The 20289-nt window shown below is 54.1% G+C and overlaps 1 protein-coding gene across 1 annotated transcript in view; it reads right to left on the reverse strand.

Annotated features, from left to right (window-relative positions):
• PNKD (PNKD metallo-beta-lactamase domain containing) overlaps window positions 1–19382 on the reverse strand; it is a 21980-nt gene extending 2598 nt beyond the window's left edge. The window contains exons 1-8 of the mRNA XM_065930591.1: window positions 19199–19382; window positions 3988–4103; window positions 3735–3847; window positions 3086–3144; window positions 2381–2473; window positions 1854–2017; window positions 1056–1142; window positions 20–135 (exon numbers count right to left, since the gene is read on the reverse strand). Of these exons, the coding sequence (XP_065786663.1) occupies window positions 20–135; window positions 1056–1142; window positions 1854–2017; window positions 2381–2473; window positions 3086–3144; window positions 3735–3847; window positions 3988–4103; window positions 19199–19359 (909 nt within the window). The 5' untranslated portion in view covers window positions 19360–19382. The remainder of the gene's footprint in view (window positions 1–19; window positions 136–1055; window positions 1143–1853; window positions 2018–2380; window positions 2474–3085; window positions 3145–3734; window positions 3848–3987; window positions 4104–19198) is intronic.
• Window positions 19383–20289: the final 907 nt, after the last annotated feature.

The following is a 20289-nucleotide window of genomic DNA, read 5'->3' on the forward strand; positions in this document are numbered from 1 at the left end:
CTGGACCCTAGCCCCGCACCGTGCTCTTGCGTTCCATCCGCTGCCTCTGCACCCACTGCATCTTCCTCTCCCGGGCTAGGTTCTCGGGCTCCACCACGCCTGCAAAGCCCAGGTTCTCCTCTGCATACTCGTGGCCTAAGGATGGCCATGGGGGCCGAGACACGGGGCAGAGTGAGATGGGTTATGGTCAGGAAAAGTCCTCCCATCCCCACGCCGATGGGTACCTAACAACTGAGGAGGAGGGACAGTGCTTCCAGAAAAAGCCCAACCACAAGGAGCCGCTTCTGTAAACGTGGGCACAAGTCAGCCATGAGTGATGCTGCAGAAGCAGCTGGGGGGGGGGACCACAGACCTGGAGCCAGAAGACCTGCATTCTAGCGCTGCTGGTTCTGCCCAGTTGTGCAACCTCAGTCGAGTTATGGCACCTCTCTGAGCCAATGTTTTCTCCTTTGGCAAGTGGGGAAAACAATAATGCCACTAATGCCACTAGTTATGTGTCCCTGAGGCTGGGATCAGGACCTGGTGCACATTAGGTGCTCAACCATGTATTTGTTGAATGGAATGAATGGATGAATACATGTTCTGAGGATTGACTGAGATATTAGTGGATGTGTTTTAGAAACTACAGATATGCAATGTACCCAAGCACGTATGTATGTATGGATGGATATTCCATGTACATGCATATGGATGATGGGTGTGCAGTGTGGGTGTGATGGACGCAGGTAATGATCCATGCAGAGTGGATTTAAGTCGCCTCATTAATCAAAGGCTATTTTCTGTTCTAGACTCTGGCTATGAGAAATCAGCCATCCCACGGGGACACTCTTGGGGCCTACAGGGCTCCTCAGAGGCTGTGGGCTGGCTGCCAGGGGCATCTGACATAAGAGGCCTTACACAACCAGTTCTCTAGAAAGAAGGGGGTCTGCCCCCACTGCTAGAGATGGCTCCCAGGAGTCACCGGAGGTAGAGCTGGGTCACCTCTGGGCCAGGAACTGGGCCGGCTGGGACTATGGGTGTGTGAGGGGCTGGGAAGAGGAGGAGGGGCACCTCACCAGGCCACAGAAGAGTGTCATCCCCCAGCCCGAGCACAGTGTCCAGTGAGCTCAGCATGGTCTCTGCAGTACCCTCAAAGGTCCGTCCTGGTAGGGCGGGTGGGCATGTGTGAGGAACAAGGACCACACAGCATTGTGAGGTCCATGGGGAGGAGTGGGGACCCCCCACATAGCTGGGGCTGGCCACCAGCCCTCACCCATGCCCCTGCCACGCCCACTCACCTGGCAATGACTCCCTCCCTCCCCCTGGGAGCTGGACCCAAACATTCAGCCCTAGCTGGGCCCGTCTGAGGGCACAGACCAACACCTGGCGGGAGAGGGGTGTGGAACCCCCAGGCTGAGTTCTGTGGCCCCAGGCCCACTCCAGGCAGAGCTGCGCTTTTCCACACAGCACCTCATTCTTTGCCTGCGCGGCCTCTGGGACTCCATGCAGCCTGGGACCGGTGAGCCCCCACCCACAGGATCACCCTGTCACTCGGGGGTTCTCAGGTTTTTGTAACTGGTCTTATCAGTCACTGTATCAGAGAACCCGGCTCCACCCAATGGAAACAAACGCTCTTTGTGGTCTGTGCTCAGTTATAGGCTTCGCCTCATTCCGTCCATCCCCTTTGGGACATCGTGAGGATATGAAAGAAAAATCGAGGTAACAAAGGTGGGAGCAACTGCTGAGGCAACGTGTGTGCTGAAACCAACACTTCCGTGCATTGCGTGGGGCTGTGGCTGTCCTTGGGCCCCAGCCCTAGCCTCTCTCCCTCCCTCTCATCCCTGCTCCCCCCTCTTCCCTTTTGGGGGACTCACCACAGCCAGAGAGGAAGAGCAGATCCCCTGAGAAGAGGCAGGAGGGCCCCTCATAGGGCTCCCCATCCAGCAGGTAGACCAGATGGCCTTGTGTGTGGCCCGGTGTGGCCAGAGCCCGGATCTGAAGCCGTCCCACGCTGACCACATCTTGATGACACAGGGGACTGAGGAGGGAGGCAACAGTGGAGAGAAAGCCCTAGAGCTTGGGCCACGCTCGTCCTCCCTCCCCCGCCTGGCCCAGGCCCAAGGGGATGGGTGATGTGCAGGAGCGGGGCTTCCCCACCAGAGAGAGACGGGCCCCCTCAGTGCCCAGGGCTTCAGATTCAAGCCCTCCTGCTTCCTCTTTGGGGGAGTATGGCTGGGTCAGTTGGGGGGTGGACAGTGCTAGGCTTCAGATGGGCTGTGATCTGCCCTCGAAGGGCCAGGAAGGGCATCAGCAAAGATCCAACTGCTGATAGCCCTGAAACACGTAACTGAAGGATGAGGGTGAAGGGCAGGGCCGTCCCCCCCCAGGGTCATGGACTTACTGGGTGAGGTAGGGAATGCTGTCCTGAGGGCTCCCGTACACCCGACAGTCCTGGTGCCGCCGACTGAGGTCGCGGTTCCCTCCACTGTGGTCCCTGCAGGATGGCACAGACAGGCAGGGCTTTAAGGGGCAGCTGTACTGGGCCTCCCTGCCTCCTTCTTCCCCAAGCACCTCTAGGGCTTTGAGCTCTGGGACTCCTGGCTTCTGGACTGAATCAAGCCATCCGCTCAGCTTCAGACCTTTGTTCAAGCTGTCGCCCTGCCCTCTAACTCCCCCACGTGGATCTGATCATACCCACTCGGGGCCCCTGCCCCCCAAACCCCATGCTGGCTGCCACAGTTGTTATTGTTTGTACACTTTCACACAGGGCTGTCTCCCATGGGACTATAACCTCCCTGGATGAAAGAGATCACAAAGTTTGCCCATGCCCAGCAGACATGCCCATGGAACGAAAGATAAATGCCTGCTCTGCCCGCCTCTGGTGCTTCAGGAGCCTGGTAAGTGGAAGAGGGGGAGACCCGTCCCTCCCTCTTCTCCCTCCCACCGCTGGTGCCCCGGTGACTTCATGAGGATGGTGCCCTCCTAGCCTGACCCCCAACCCGCAGCCCAGTCTGTTCTCACTGGTCCCAGTCCTAGAAAGCCCGGGGGGCCAGGGCCGGCCAAGGGAAGACGATCTGCACTCAGACCTCCCACCTCAGCCCCTTACCAGTGTTTGTGGGTGCAGAGAATGGCAACCAAGTTAACACCTTCCTTTTCAATGGAAGCCTGGGGGAGAGAAGAGGCAGTCAGACTGGGGATCAGGATGCTGGGTGGAGATGAGAGCAGGGAGAGATGGGGGAGAGAGAGGCAATGGAGCCAGAGAATGAGAAGGGGATGGGGAAGAGATGGTTGGATAAAGGAGGGCACCTGAGCCCCAGCACAGGAATGGGGTGGAGGGAGACTGGTGGAGCAGATGGACACACAGGTACACGCACACAGAGACGTTAAGAAATGGAGGGAATGATGAAGAGACCTAAACACAACAGTCAGAGGCAAGAAAAGCAAGGTTCAGAGAGGGGGCCACAGAGAGGAAGAGGAGAAGGAAGCCGGCTAGACCCACAGCCCCGGGCAAGCACCGCTTTCCCTCCAGCTCCGATTCTCCCACTGCTGTCCTCCCCTCCTCCCCCAGCCACACCCGGGACACTGGCCCTTCCCCAGTGGGTCACGTGTGTTTGCGGCGGTCAGGGTGCGCTGTGTGAGTACGCATGGAGGGAGCCCATCCCACCAGCAGAGAGCAGACTCAGCCTCTCTCTAGCGAGGAGAAGCTGCCAGTCCCCCGGGTGAGCCCAGGACCCCCGCCCTCGTCCTCCCCTCACCTGTACAGCCTGAGGGTCGGAAGGGTCCACAGCCACAGCCAGCCGGGCCTGGGTGTCGATGATGAGGTAGCTGTAGTTGTCCGCGAGGACAGGGATGGGGAGCACCTTCACTCCTGGGGAACAGAGATGTGGGTGGGGGGACAGGGCAGGGAGCCCATCCACTGGGGGAAAGAGATGGGGTGGGTAGGCAGGGGTAGAGGGGTGGGTGGGCACAGCCTGGGGCGATTGCTGGCCTGGGGCGGCCAGAGCTCACCATTGAAGAGGCGGGGCTGGGTTCTGGAGTGGCCTTTGGGGTAGCGATTCCGAGCCCTGCGCAGCTGCTGGCGGTAGAAGAGGTACCCGAGCCAGGTGCGGGTGTACAGGCTGTACCTGCGGGGCGGGACGTCTGTGCTCAGCCCAGGCCCCACATCTCCACGCCCTCGGTCACCCCCTGCGTCAATGCAACGCCACCGCCGCTTGTCGTGTGCCGACCGTCTGCCTTGCTCAGTACTCAGGACAAGATGCAAAATGAAACCGACACACCCCGAGCTCAAAGCTCATCAGGCAAGATGTGAACTGAGGAATTCACAGAAGAGATCTGAGGATGAGGGCTTTATTCAGTGAAGGCAGTACAGGAGTTAGGAAGCCGGAAGGAGGAGGGAACCCTATTTCAGGCAGGGCAGTGAGTGGTGCATCGCAGTCATGCGTGGGACCTACTGAAGGCCAGAATCCTCAGCCCCATGCTAGCGTTTTAAGTCTCAGTCAGTTTGAGTGGGCCCCAGGAATCTGCATTTCTAACAAGCTCCAGGTGATGTTGATGCTATTGGCCCAGGGACCACAAGGCTGAGAACCACTAGGGTAGAGGAAACAAAAGGCCCAGGCCCAGAGGCAGCAGACAGCAAGGTTCACTTAGGGAAATTGTAGAAAGCTCTGCTTGGCTCTTTGGTGGAAGAAGCCGGCAGAAGTGAGGCTGCATGGTTTGACCACACTCCCTCCCTCCACCAGCCACATTCCAGGCTACACAGTGAAGAGGGGGCACATGGAACAGAGGGGACTCGTGAGTGACAGAGTCCCCCAACACAGGATGCTAGCACACAGGGCGACTTCACAGATGTGCAACCTGGCAGTCACATAGGGCCTCACACTTGGCATGACACTCTGCTGTCACCATCCTGAAATCCTTAATGATTTTCTCTTTGAACTTGTGTCTTGTAAGTGAAGTCTGATGGGACAACGGAACACACACGTGAACAGAGGTGATGCACATATCATCACGTCACACCACATGTGTCTACTCTGTCCCTGCTGCCCTGACCCTGCTACACACACCGTGTTCACCATGGCCATGAGCATAGAATTCTGGTGGACCCTCTATGTGTGGGAATTCAAGACCCAAGGAGAAGACAGGTGAACGTACCTCTATGAGTAAAGGGCTGGAGGGCACTAGCTGACCTGTGAGCCACACTTTGGGTTCAAACTAGAATTTGCTTGTGGGATGTCCCTGGTGGTCCAGTGGTTAAGATTTTGCTTTCTTGCTTTCTTTCTTTCTTTTTTTTTTTTTTTTTTTTTTTTTTAAGATTTTGCTTTCTAATGTAGGGAGTGTGAGTTCAATTCCTGGTTGGGAAGCAAAGATCCCATGCACCTCATGGCCAAAATACCAAATCACAAAATAGAAGCAATATTGTAACCAACTCAATAAAGACTTTTAAAATGATCCACATTAAAAAAAAATCTTATAAAAAAAGAATTTGCTTAAAATGCATCAAGAGGCAACGGTGTTCTAAGAGACACAAGGAACCCTACCACATCTTTTCTTATGTATAATCCCACCATTAATGCTGCAAATGATGCTGTTACAGAAAGGAAGGGAAAGAGGTGATGGATCTGTCCTTTTCCTTCCAGCTTTTCCTCATTCATCAGAAAGCTGAAAGCAGAGAGAGCTGGTAGAATGTGCTATGTATCAAGAAATGAAACAAAAACAGCTGAGTTAGGTCTGTTGCCACACTTCCACTGTTCTGGTAAGAACATAACACATATCTGTGTACAAACTAAGAAATGTGAGTTATGTAATTTCAGTGATCCCACGTATAAGTTAAATGTTCTTATTGTTGTTGGTGGTGTTTAGTCGCTAAGCCACGTCCAACTCTTGCGATCCCGTGGACTGTAGCCCACCAGGTTCCTCTGTCCATGGGATTTCCCAGGCAAGAATACTGGAGTGGGTAGCCATTTCCTTCAGGGGATCTTCCTGACCCAGGGATTGAACTCTCGTCTCCTGCTTGGCAGGTGGATTCATTTGCCACTGAGCCACCTGGGAAGCCCCAAGTGTTCTTATATTTGCATTTAAAATTGATATTGCATGATATATAATGAATGGCACAATTCATGCTAATAATTAACATTTTAAATATTCCCCTACTCAAATGATATTAAGTAGCAAATTAAAAACATCACAGCAAGTCAAGAGAGAGAGATTGTAGAACAAAGGAAAGGCTTCATAATTTCATATCAGATGTGGCACTTCTTTCTTGCTTTTTGAGCAAGAGGCTCCAAATGCCATTTTATACTGGGCCCTGTGAAGAATGAGCCGTCTTGGGCCCTGGGCTCGCAGGAGAGTGACAGGCTGGGCTGTGGGTGGGTTTGGTCAGTGTTTAGGTTTACACAGCAAGGCAGGCAGTAATAGGGGTGCGATTCTGGCTGATCAAGCCTGAGACAGAGAAGTTGAAGCTGGGATGCTGAATGAAAAATCCCAAGTCCCTACAGAGGTTTACTGTGTCTGTTGGGGGCAGGGGCAGGGGGAGGGCCCTTTGGGAAGGGCAAGCTGATCTGTCTGCAAGCACTTTAATCAAAACCAAGCATGTTTCCACGGAGAAGGCAATGGCACCCCACTCCAGTACTCTTGCCTGGAAAATCCCATGGACGGAGGAGCCTGGTAGGCTGTGGTCCATGGGGTCGCTAAGAGTCGGACATGACTGAGCGACTTCACTTTCACTTTTCACTTTCATGCATTGGAGAGGGAAATGGCAACCCACTCCAGTGTTCTTGCCTTCAGAACCCCAGGGACAGGGGATCTTGGTGGGCTGCGGTCTATGGGGTCTCGCAGAGTCGGACGCGACTGATGCGACGCAGCAGCAGCAGCAGGCGTGCTCCCGTAACGATTCGCTGAAGGTGAATCACTGCTGTCCCGGTTCTGTGTGCCTGGGCACTTATTTCCGTTGGGAAATTGGATGCGCTGTGGAGGGGTTCTACCATCCTTAAGGAGTCTTCATGTCTGTTTTTTTATGGGCCCTGTTTTTGTTTTACTTTAAAATTAATTTCGAACACTTCCTACTTTCACTCATTCCACAATATTTAGTGAGGCCTTGCTATTTGCCTGCTCTGGGCACACAGCGAGTAAGGCAGAGTCCCGGCCTTCTTGCAGCTTCTACTCTAGTGGGACAGAAGGGACAGTAAACATACTGTCAAGGGACTTCCCTGTGGTCCAGTGGTTAAGAATCCGCCTTGCAAAGCAGGGGACTCTGGTTTGATCCCTGGTTGGGGAACTAAGATCCCACATGCTATGGAGCAACTAGGCCCACAGGCCACAACAACCGAGTCCTTGACCGCAGTGAAAGATCCCACAAGATGCAATGAAGACCTCGTGCACCACAACTAAGACCCAAGGCAGCCAAATAAATAAATAAACATACTGTTCCCTGATAGCCCAGTTGGTAAGGAATCCGCCTGCAACGTGGGAGACCCTGGTTCGATTCCTGGGTCGGGAAGATCCGCTGGAGAAGGGATAGACTACCTGCTCCAGAATTCTTAGGCTTCCCTTGTGGCTCAGCTGGTAAAGAATCTGCCTGCAATGCAGGAGACCTGGGTTCGAACCCTGGATTGGGAAGATCCCCTGGCAGAAGGGAAAGGCTACCCACTGTAGTATTCTGGCCTGGAGAATTCCATGGACTATACAGTCCATGGGGTCGCAAAGAGTAGGAGACGACTGAGTGACTTTCATTTTCACTTTCACTGTCAAGAGAAGATGACAAAATAAACAAGGCAAAAGGACAGAGAATGAGGACAAGAGCTGCTATTCTAGATCTGATGGTCAGTCACGGAAGGCCTCTTTGAGGAGGTGACATTTCCAAGAAGGAAAGAGGACAGGACGTGTGAGAATCTGGGGAAGGAGCACCAAGACTGGGTGAGTGCTGGCAGGAGCTGCTGACTCTTGCCTTTCTCCCTGCCGTGCCGTTGGGATAACAAACAGCACAGCACAGATGGGGCTGGTTGGATCAAGCTAAATATCCTGGATTGGACTGTAGACCAGAAAAGGAATTGTTGGGGAGACAATACACGGAATTTCACTGAAGTCTGGAGAGTGGTAACGGTTTGGATGGATGTTAACTTCTTGGTTTTGATGACTGTACCATGCTTATGGAAGATGTTAACATTTGGGGGAACTGACAGAGGGGGTATATGGGAATTCTTTGCACAAATTTTGCAAATCTGAGATGATTTCAAAATGAAAAATTTTTAAATAATAAAGAAGAAAAGAAAACCACCCTTGCCTCTGTGCCCGGACACCACCTGGCATCTAGGCCCTGTTCCTGACTTCATTTCTTCCTATTTAGGCTTACGGGAAGTGCAGGACCTCTGACAACAGTAAGCTCTGGGTTCTCATCACAGCTTGGCCATCCTTGGTCTGAGACCTTGGGATAGTCAACGGTCTCACAGATCAGGACACCCTTCACAGCTTCTACAACAAGGCCGTGCACAATCTGGGAGGGACTGGTAAACATTCCCCGTCGTCCCTTATTGGATACTTAGTACACGTACTTTGTCCTCCAACAAAGATCAAGATGTACAAGGGCAGGGACTACGCAGTAAGAAGCTGCAATAAACAAGGCCCTGCTCTTCCACTGGCTTTAACCAGCAAATATTTACTGCACGTGCTGGACCGGGTACAGAAGGCAGAGAACAGGCAGATGGCTCCCTGCCAACATAATGAGAGGAGCAGCCAACAGACACTGAACCGGAAAACAAAACAATCAGCAAGCAGGCGGTGAACTGTGGTGGGAAAGGAAGATGGTTTCACGGCAGACCGGGTGGTCGGGGAAGGCCCCTTCTCTGAGCGCGACCCTTAAGCGGGTTCGACAGATGGGGGAGCCAGCAGTGCTGACTGACTGTGGGGGGCGCAGCACCAACACCCCTAAACAGGCACAAGTGGGGCACACTCAAGGAGCTGCCAAGAGGCCGCGAAGTCTCTAGGCAGAAAAAGGGTCAGCCAGGTGTGCAGGGGTCAGGCCATGGAGAGAGGGTGGAAAACTGCTGGTGGGTTTGAAAGTGCGGAAGCGTATGTTCTAACTTCCTTTTTAAGGGCTTGCTCAGCTGCTGTGCAGAGGGTAGAATGAACTGAACGGGAGTGGAGGGGAAGGGGGCCAGGGAACCGAGTCACGCAGTGAGGGACACGACGAGGGCCTACACTAGAGGGGGTGTTGCAGATGGAGAAAGGTGGGGGGGGCAGTAGCTGTCAGACCCAAGATCTGTGCTGGCCAGGGTGGCCCCTGTGGCCTTGAGGTCTGGATCGCTGCACAGAGCAGCGGGGAGGAGCCTGAGGACCGAGTTGCATGGGGCCTGGCTCTTTGCAGACAAAGAATGCCTCGTGCTTCTCTCCAGTCCCTGAGCTCAGTTCTCCCTCCACTGGCGGGCTGGCTGCATCACCAGGGTCTATAACTGTGCCTGTCAGCTCTTCCTCTTGCTGCCTCTCTTTCTGGGAAAGGCCCAGTCACCCTCCTAGTTTCACAACTCAAGCATCCATTTAACCCTTTCCCCGGTGACTCAGACAGAATTCCTCTCCACTTCTCATTTCCCTTCATGGGTTCACCCCTGCAAAGAGAAACTGTTGGCGAGGCCCTAACGAAAGCTCCTCTATTCAGCTCTCTGACTCACTGAACCAAACTGCAAACTACTGGCAGATGCTCATGCTCCCAAAGCACCACTTTTGACAGCATCCTGTTCTTGCTCAACAGCCTTCAGTGGCTTCCCAGGGCTGGCAGGAGACTGTCCAACCCCCAGGCAGGCCCTCTGTGGACCAGGAGGAGGCAAGTCTCTGTCCCCTCCCCAACATGGCCCTGTGGAAACCCCATGTCCCAAGAGTGAACAAGTGGACATCCCCAAATGTCCATCAACAGCACAATGGACAAATAAGTAGTGACATATTCCGACCATGGAAAACTACCCAGTCAGGGGACTGAATGATTTAGGGTACCAGCTCTCAGCCTGCACAGAGCTCAAACGTAACACTGAGCTAACAGACAGGGCACAGAAAACAGACAACCTGACGATATTTCCCTAAAATGCCAAAGAAGGACTTCCCTGGTGGTCTTGTGGTTAAGACACTGCACTTTCAAAGGAGTGGGTGCAGGTCAATCCCTGGTCAGGGAACCAAGATCCCATATGTCGCGTGGTGTGGCTAGGAGATGAAAAAAAAGGCCAAAGCAAGCAAAACCATCATTGGTATGCAGACGTAAATAGTAAAAGAATAAAGGCAGCCGAGAGGAGGGCATGGTCAGCATGCACGTTAGTAGGGTTTCCTCTGGGAGAGGGGGAAGGTGGGCTGGGGAGGTGTCTGTAACATTGTCTTTCTTAAGCTGGGAGGATTGCTATTTTATCTGTCTTCTGAATGCCTGAAATAGCTCATTAAAATTTCAGAACTACAGTCCTGCCTGGCTCCCGCAGGTCTCAGCCTGAAATATCCTCCAGGCCTTTCTAACTTAACTGGAACCCTATCCAGTTCCTAATCGGCACCATGCAGGAACCCCAAGCATCCTTCACCACTTCCTTGATGGCTCAGACGGTAAACAATCTGCCTGTCAAGCAGGAGACCCTGGATTGGGAAAATCCCTGGGTTCAATCCCTGGATTGGGAAAATCCCCTGGAGAAGGGAATGACACCCCACTCCAGTATTCTTGCCTGGGAAATCCCATGAACAGGGGAGCCTGGGGGGCTACAGTCCATGCAGTCACCAAGAGTTGGACACGACTGAGCGACTAACACACACAGATACAAGCATCTTTCAGGGCTGGGCTAAACCCCAGGGCCTGATTATCCCGGCAGAACGCCACCTTCCCCTGTTCCATTTGGGGCGCTCAGGAGCAGCTGAGCCCCGGGGCAGCGGCTGGGCCTTATCAACTTCTACCTGGCGCCCTAATCAGTGCCATGCAGGGGGCGGGCAGCCACCAACCTGTTTCTCGTGGCTCCTCTGCAACCCCCCTAGCACTGGTCCAGCACAGAACCAGGACTCACAAAATGCTGGCTGAATGAGCAGGAAAGGCAGCACAGGGCCAGGCACCTGAGTATAAAAGTGACGGGCAGAGAAAGTGGATTGTCAGCACTGACTGCGGCTCCACCCAACTGGCCCCAGGCCAGGCTGTGATGCCCAGTGAGGGCATCGGAGGCCCGAGTTACAGCCCTCCCTGCCCTGGTTCTTCCCTTCCCACCTCACCCACCAGCTTCCAAGTCCCTGCCCTCTCCTGGCAGGACCCACAAGGTGGAGCAGGGTGCTCTGATAAGCAGGTCATCTAGACCCAAGGGCCTGGGTGAGGCCATGTCACTGGGGCACAAAATCCCAACCTCCCCAGCCTGGGGTCCGGACCCAGGGCCGCTAGAGCGAAGGAGGTGGCGGAGCAGAGGAAAGGGGGTCTGAAGACGGGGTCTGAAGTCTTGGCTTTGCCCCACAGCTTAGGGCATCTCTCCAGAGCCCACTGGCCTCATCTTTAATAAGAATGACCTTTCCCTCAGCTTTCCCAGACCCTACCAGTGGGCTCAATGCCTCCCATCAGTTATCTCCTGTCATCCTCCAAGCAACCCCAAATCAGGTATCATTATTTCCTCCATCTTACAGACAAGGCCCAGAGAGGTGGAAAGGGATTTGCTCAAGATCACAGAGCAGTGAGCGGTTGGGCAGAGATTCACCCCCAACATCCTGACCAGGGAGTCCACACTCTTTTTTTTTTTTTTTTTTTTATGGCTTATGGTTCCCTGACCAGGGATCAAACCCATGACCCCTGCAGTGGAAGCACAGAATTTTAATCACTGGACGGTCAGGAAAGTCCCTGGAGTTCACACTCTTAACTGTTGCAAACCCCTAATAAGCAGGTAGGATGAGATGAGTGGACCTGAACTATTTGGGGTCAGACCCAATTCCTTTGAGGGCCTTTGCTGGGAAAACACATTTGTCGGGGTAATTACAGTGTTCCAGACACAGCCCGGCATCTGGCCTCTGGAATCTCCTGGAGCACTAGTTTCAGTCTCTATAAGACACAAACCTTTGAACCCTGTGAACTCTCTCCCCAGACCACCTCCTCACATGTGCAGTTTTCCTGAGGACCGCAGAGGGTCAGAGACCCCAGCAGCTCTCAAGAGAAGGTGCCTTGAGTGGAGAATCCTGGAGACCTCTTTCAGTCTAGGCTCTGCCACTCTCTGCCCTGAACCATGACAGGGTGGATGGTTCCACCGGGAGCAGGGCAAGCCAGATGGCCAAGAGAATTTAGGAAAAAAAGATGGGAAAATGCGAAAGTGAATGAGTCCCTGGGAAGAACCTGCCTCCCGTCTCCTAGCCCCCCATCTTGCTGGAATGTCGCCATCCCCTGTAATGGGGCTCACAGCTCCCTTTCTTCTGTTGCCTGAGGTAAGAAGCAGAAACTCACTCCCCAAGCCTCAGTTTCCTGCTCTGTAAAACCAAGTGCTCTTCCTCTCTGAATGAGCAGCTGAGTCCAGAAAGTTCAGGTAACTTATACAATAACATGGACCTCTGCAGGGCCTGATGTGGGATTCAAACTCCCTGCAGCATGAGAATGTGCCAGAATGCATCAGTATGATCTGGGGGTGCTGATGAAACCCAAAGATGCTGACCTTTTCTTCTTCTGTTTACCACCCACTCCAGGACTCTGATTCAGCAGTTCTGGGGCCCGGAACTACCCACCATCACCTCACCAAAAACAAAAGCAAGTTTCCTAATTGGTCCTCTGGGACCCAGGTGGGAGACAAAAAAACCACTCTACCGGGTGGGGCTGGGGTGGGGGCAGCCGGCCTGGGGCAGCCCTGCAGGGCCTGAGGGGCCCTCCCCCTGGGGTCAGGGCTGCAGGATGAAGCACCTGCCATCCGCAGTCGGGGGGCCACAGGCATACTTTTCACTCCTCGCCTCACTGAACCAGAGCGTGGCTTCTCTGGTATCTGAGTTTGAGCCTCTGGACCCATGAGAGGCCCCATGGGACAGCTGGGGACAGTGACACACAGCCCTCCCCCACCCCCTCCTCTTGGCTCACGGTGGAGAACACACAATGAAGCTCTTCTTCTCCCCCTCCTCCCGCGAGCAGTCTCGCCATCCTGGGCAGCCCTGAGACAGGCCTGGGGGCTGCCTGTCCCAGCTGGGCCCTGGCCCCAGACTCTACCAGCTGGACAACAAGCCCAGGCTGAGAGGACTCCAGTCAGGGGGTGCTTTTGGCTTCTCCTCTCCTGCCTGCCTCCCCTACCCGCCTCCACCCGGGACCCAGCTTTTCCCAGGCTTTTCATCTGACCAGCGACAGGCAATCTTTATGAAAGCAAGCCGGAAATGCCTGTCTGAGGGCCTAGGGACCTGGACTGCCACCAGGACGCAGAGTCTGCTGGAGCACTGCCTGCTCGGAGGCCCCTCGGGAACAAACTGAGGCACGAGATGTTTTGTGCTTTCCCCAAATTGAGGAAACTGAAGAAGATAACGAGACAGCGAAAACGGCCCTAGAGGGTGAAGAGTTTCCTGAAGCTGCCAGCAAGGGCTTGAGGGGTCGGGGGACAACTTCCCCATAACCAGTGCCTGCAACAGGTCAAGAGACAGGCCTGACCGGGAGACCAGAGGCCCCGTCTCCATACCCATCCCCTCATCCGGTTCAGTCCTCTGCTGACTTTGCAGATCTCTCCAGCCTTCAGCGTCTTTCCCAGGGGGAGGAGGAGCGGCTCCTGAGGGCTCCCCGGGAGGCCCAGAGGCACAGTCAAATCTCAGTCCTGGGCAGGAGGCATGGACTATTTGTGTCTCCTTGCCTGAAATCCCAGGCCACCTGCCCAGCCAAGGCCCTAGGGTTTTGTTTGGTGTGGGTCAGTTTCTTGGCCCTCCCTCCCGCCTCCATCCTTCCCCTCCTCACCCCAATCCCAGGCCCTCTTGATTCAGCCCTGTTCCCCAGGCTTGGCCTGTGGGAGTCCAGCAAGGAAATCACTCCCATGAACACCTGATGCAGGAACAGGCAAGAATACACAATGAAAGCTCTAGGAGGAGACACAGTGCTAGGGGTCAGTCTGGAGGCAGAGATGAATTTTGACTGGAGACGCTGGACAAGCGTTGTGGAGGAGAGAGCATTTGGGCCAAGCTTTTTATTAATTCCAAAGCCCTTTAATGAGGGCCAACTCTGTGCCAGCTACTGTTCTGGAAGCTGGGGTACAGTAGTGAAAGAAGTTTCTTCCCTCATATGGCTCATATCCTGGTTGAGGGAGAAAGCCAGTAAACAATAGGCAAGTCCACATACAGGATGTCATGTGGTGATATGTACTGTGGAGAATGGGCTTCCCGCTGGTTCAGAGGTAAAGAATCTGCCCCCTAACGCAGGAAACGCAGGAGATCCAGGTTCAATCCCTGGGTCGGGAAGATCCCCTGGAGGAGGGCATGGCAACCCACTCCAGTGTTCTTGCCTGGAGAATCCCACGGACAGAGGAGACGGCAGGCTGCAGTCCATGGGGTTGCAAAGAGTCGGACGTGACCGAGCAACCGAGCATGCACGTGAGCACACTGGTGGAGTAAGACTGCAGGCGTCGGGGCCCTGCTATTTTTACACAGGGGGTCAGGGTAGGCCTCTTTAATACAGTGAAATTTGAGCAGAGACCTGAAGGAAGCCAGGCACAGCCACGTGGCCATCTGGGGGAAGAGGGGTCTCGTGAGAGAGAACAGAGACAAAAGAGCTTGGAGGTGAGACTGTCTCAGAGTGCTTGAGGAACAGCAAAGTGGCCTGTGGCCGAAATCCAATGAGCAAGGTGAAGGGCACACAAAAACCCAGCAAAAGCAGTGAGGTGGGGGGTGGGCAGGTCCCTCTGGACCTTGGAGCCATTCTGGAGGGTTCTAAGCAGAGGAGTGGCACATTTCTGACTTAAATCTTAAGGGTTTGATTCTGGTTGCCTTGCTGAGAGTGCTCTTGTGGGTACAAAGGCTGAAGGGAGCTGTCAATTTAGGATATCAGGAGAGAGGCGACCAGGAGTTGGCCCAGGGTCGTAGCAGTGGAAGTGGGGTGAGTATTCAGATTTGGGGCATATTTTGAGGATGAGCTTTGAGGACGTAATATTTGATGTAGGGAGGAAGGTCTGGCAGACCCCAGAGAGAAGTACAACAAGAGCACAGGGCCTGGGGAAGACGGGACTGCGCAGCTCTGGAGGGGGTGCAGGAGGGCCCCAAAGGCCTGGGTGGGGGGTGTGGGCTCCATTCTTTGGGCAGCATGGCCTGGGGAAGGGCAACCTACTGGGACACGCAGCAGAGGAGCCTCTGTGGGTGCTGGTGCTGTGGCTCTCCAGGGTTCCAACGCCTCCAGAAAAGAACAGGACGCACCCTGCTTCCCTCCTGAAGGCCCAGCCCACTGCCTCTGTGTGGTCTTTACTCTGGCTACAAGCAGGTGGGCCATGCACTCTAGAGTCCTCAGCTCAGGACTCCTGCCCCCTCTTTGAAATCAAGCCACTGGTCCTCACTGGCCCCAGAGAAGGGCTTTTCTCTTGCAAAAGTGGAGCAAGCAAGGTTTGTCCTGGGACAGCTGGTTTCACTTGGGTCAGGAGATTCAAGAAAGATCCTCTACGCCTCGGAATGAAGAGGGGACTTGGTCAGGGAGGATGGGAGAGTTCTGTCTGTTGGACTGTCCATTTGCAGAGGCTGGCTGCCTTCCACTTTCTCAGCTCTGAAAGATGGTTCCCAGCCCTACACGCAGGAACCCAGCCTAATTCCCCATTCACTGCTCCCTCTGCAGACAGGCCCTGCTCAGGGTCCTGTTCTCTAAGCAAACCTCCTCAACGGCCACTGAGAAGGCAAAGGGGCAAAAGGGAAACTGAGGCATGAGGCAGGGGGCACACAATCCCAATCCCTGCCTCCCCAGGCACACCCCGTCACTCTTGGGGAACCTATCATGCCCTGAGCCTCTGGCCAGTTAGGGTCCTTGTTCTTCTCACTGACTCCTTGAGAACAGCTCCTTTCAGTGATCCCGCAATCCTGACCCAGGGCAGTAAGGGGGGGGCAGGGGTCACTGAATGAATGAAGGGATGTGGGATTTCCTGAGAGTAAGTGAGCAGGATACACTTGGAAGACAATAGAAGCATGTGCGCGTGTGCTCAGTCACTCAATTGTATCTGACTCTTTGGGACCCCATGGACTGTAGCCTACCAGGCTCCTCTCTCCATGGGATTTTCTGGGGAAGAATCCTGGAGTGGGTTGCCATTTCCTCCTCTAGGGGATCTTTACGACCCAAGGATCAAACCTGCATCTTCTGCGTTGGCAGGAGGATTCTTTACCACTGAGCCACCTGGGAAAAAGCATGTAAGGAAGCTTAAGAAAAAAAAGAAGTTGAGGGACTTCCCTGGTGGCCCAGTGATTAAGACTGTGCCTCCACTGCAGGGGGCATGGGTTTGAGCCCTGCTCAGAGAACTAAGATCCCATATACTGCATGGTGTGGCCCCCCTCCAAAAAGGAAGCTCCAGAAGGAGCCACAGCTGTCCTAATGCCATGCATCTTCCCTCCCCACATCCCCCATACTATAGAAAGAATAATTGTTAACATTACCTGAGCACTTAATACAAGCCAGACCCTGTGTACAATTTCATTTGATCCCCACAGGAGCCCTCTGAGGTAGGCACTATCACCAGGCCCATTTTACAGATGCCAACAACTGAGGCACAGAGAGGCTGAATTATTTGTCCAAGGTCATACGGCTGCTGCTGCTGCTAAGTCACTTCAGTCGTGTCCGACTCTGTGTGGCTCCATAGATGGCAGCCCACCAGGCTCCCCCGTCCCTGGGAGTCTCCAGGCAAGGACACTGGAGTGGGCTGCCATTTCCTTCTCCAATGTGTGAAAGTGAAAAGTGAAAGTGAAGTCCCTCAGTCGTGTCTGACTCTTAGTGACCCCATGGACCGCAGCCTACCAGGCTCCTCCATCCATGGGATTTTCCAGGCAAGAGTACTAGAGTGTGGTGCCATTGCCTTCTCTGGTCACACGGCTCCTGAGCAATAAAGCTGGGATTCAATTCAAAAGCAGATTTATCTGACCCCAATGCTATGTGCTTAACTACTACACATTGCCTCCCAGGTCCTGCAGAGTCTTGAATGGGTGTGTCCACCTCAGCTTAGCTCAGATCGACCCTCTGCTGTGCCCAGTTATCCCCATCCCAAGACAATGGTGGTTATGTTTGAAGAAAGCCCTTTATAACACTATCAAATACCAGTGAGTACTGTTATTACTGATAACACCAACAAGGACTCCTCTCCCAGTACCACTACCCATCTCCACTGTCGATTTTCCAGTCCCCTAGTAAAGCCCTCTACTTGTGGTCCTCTCAGCCACACATTCAGGGTGGAGTGTGTCCATGCGCTCCGCCCCTCCCCTCATGTCCTGCCCCATTCCGGCCCCCTCCCTCTCCATCCTTCCTGGAGGCACCCTCACAGCATCAACACCTGACCATTTCCCTCAGACTGTTTCCTGCTGACACCCCCAGTCCCTCCCAGCAGCCAGCAGCCTCTCCCCTGAGGGACTGGACTGATTGTTTCCCAGATCCTGGAGAGGCAGGATCTGGGACTCTAATTCCAGGCACGCCCTCCTGCTCTGCAAATTTGGGGAGCTGATTCCAAGGCAACCTTGAAATCCAGTCACAGGAAAGATCATGGGTTACTGAATTTCTGAGAAGCTCTCAGACAATTCCAGGTTTGAGGATTTGGAAACACTCAGATCCCAAGCTCTAGGAATACCCAATCCTTCTGGATTCTGAGGTGGCAATCTTGGAAATTTTGATCACAGGACTTCTGATCCAGTCCCTTGTGGAAACTGTTTCACTTCCTCAGGCTCTTTGTATGACTTCAACATTACCGATGTTTAAAGCTAGAAGTAGATTTAAAAATCTTTCCCCAATAGAGCTGTACAATTCTCAGAAATTTTGTGAGGAGCAATATATTTTTTAATCTCACATATGGAGATATTTAAATATTTGTGAATCTTATTATTTTAATGCTGTTTGCAGAGCAATGGTGACTTAGCTGGAGCATTATTGAGAATGTGTGGGTTATTAGAGATGTGAATGCCCCTGTAAGGCACACACACAGGATTCCTCCTCACCCTTGTTTTTTCAGTTTTTTCCCCCACTGGACCCTTACATCTCTGTGTCTTAGACTGAGTGAGGATAATCCTAGGGATAAAGTTTCTGAGTTATCTGGGGTGATCATGAGAGGAGGGGTGAATTGTACAACCTCTTCTCTGAAACTCAGGAGATTCCCCAGCTTCGGCCCTCGCCTGAACCTGGTCTTGGGCCAGGGCTCCCACAGTTCCCAGACCAACATCACTGTCCTTCAAGCGTGGCCTGAGGGCCTGCCCCCTGGCCCTGCTGGTCCTGGGGAGGGGATGGAGACCCTAGGAAGCCTTCTCGTAGCTCCTTCCCTGACTCTTACTGCCTATAAGGCAGAACAGGGATGGTTACCATCCTTACTCTGTCCTCAGGAGAAGTAGGGGTAAGGGACGAGTGAGGACTGGGGTAAGGGGTGGGGGTCAGAAAGGAAAAAGTCACTGGAGGTCAGTGAACCTTCAACAAGTCAGCCTGAGTGATTAGGGTCGGATTTCACAGCCTGGGGCTTATGACAAGGGTGGCGGGGGAGACAGGGATGTCGAAGGAAAGGGACAGACTGACCTACAGAGTGGGGAGTGGGGAATCCCGCTTGGGACAGAAGTGCTTGCATTGAGCGGTGGGAAGCTGAGTGATGGGGGGAGGACCAGGGACACGTGAAAGAGCTAGCGGTTTCAGGTGACACTCAGCCGTCTGATAGTCCTTCTCTCGAGCACCTGCCCACCGGAGGAACTGGGGGAGGGGGGGAGCCCGGTATCCTGCACCTGTTCTTTTTCCAGCTCCCTTGTCTCCAACCCCTCATCTGGCTCTTTTCTCTAGAGGTCCTCTCAAAGCCCTCTTCTCCGGCTACCCTGACTTGCTCCCCCCAGCAAACTGCTTTCCCCAGCCCAACCCAATTTTCCACCCACCCCAAATTTCTTCGCTTCGTCAGTCCACGACCCCCCCCCCAAATCAGTAGCTTCTCTAGCCTGCCTCTTCGATCGTTCTTAGCTCCGGCCCAGGATCCCCCAGCCCTAGACCTATCAGAACCCCTAAGCCCTCCCCCGGCACCCCTCCTCTAGTCCCTTTTCCAGCGTGCCAGCTTTCCCGATCCCCGCAGCCCGCAGCCCGCCGGAGCCCGGCACGAACCCGATTCGGAAGAGCAGCCGCTTGCTACGCGCCATAAACAGGCCGCGGAGGGTCCGCCGCGCTCGGCAGCTGCGGGGGCTCAAGAGCAGGACGAAGACTAGGAGCAGCAGCCCGCAGCTGGCGACCCACAGCCACGACGCAGGCCAGCCTCGCCAGGCCATGCTGGGGGCAGGCGCCCGCGGCGGGCCAGGGGGCGGGGCGGGGCGTTGCTAGGCGACGGCTCGGCCCAGGCCCCCACGTGGGGAACCTGAGGGCTTGGGGCCCCGCCCCCTGCACCAGCCAGCGGAGAGACTGGGGGCGTTCTGGCCCCGCCCTTCCATTGACTCGCGTTCGAACCCGCCCACTCGCCACCCTGGGTACTGTGGACGCCCCGAATGCCACCAGCTGGAGGCGGCCTGGCCCCGCCCCCGGCTGAACGGCCGGGAGGCGGGGCTGGGCTGTAGCCGGCAACCGACCTGCGCTAATCCCGGTGTACAATTGCCAGAGCCCGGGGCTCGGCCCTACACCCCACCTTGCCCCAATAGAAGCTCTGGGAGAGGTCCTGGAGAGGTCTTCTTGCTGGGAAACCTTAGCCTCATAAACTTCTTCAGCTGGAAGGAAACTGGGAGATCACGTAGGTCAGCTGCCGTTCATTCATTTATTCATTAACTAAATGAATTTTCTGTGTCCTCCTTTGTGCCAGGCCCCGTGCCAGGATCTGAGGATGCAAGGGTCAAAAACACACATTCTCGGCATTCCTGGAGCCTAGAATCTCTCGGAGAAACAAACCAAATAAGCAAACAATTATCTATGCACTTACTATGCTTACATATACACATGTGTGTATATATACACACATATATACATATACACATGTGTGTATATATACACATACATACCTACCTGCTGTGTGATTATAACACTGTGGTTCTATGGAGGTCAGAGAGGGCCAATTTAGGTGTGGGAGGGCCTCGCTGAGCAAGTGAAATGTAAGCCATGCCCTGAATGATAAGAAGTCACACAGGCTGAGAGGGAGTGATTCCACCAAGATTATGTAAAAATGATGGCAGAAACAGGAATAGGACCCAAAATAACCCAAGCCGATGGGAATT

This window comes from Muntiacus reevesi, chromosome 3 (genome assembly GCF_963930625.1).
Source record: "Muntiacus reevesi chromosome 3, mMunRee1.1, whole genome shotgun sequence".
Taxonomy (NCBI): Eukaryota; Metazoa; Chordata; class Mammalia; order Artiodactyla; family Cervidae; genus Muntiacus; species Muntiacus reevesi.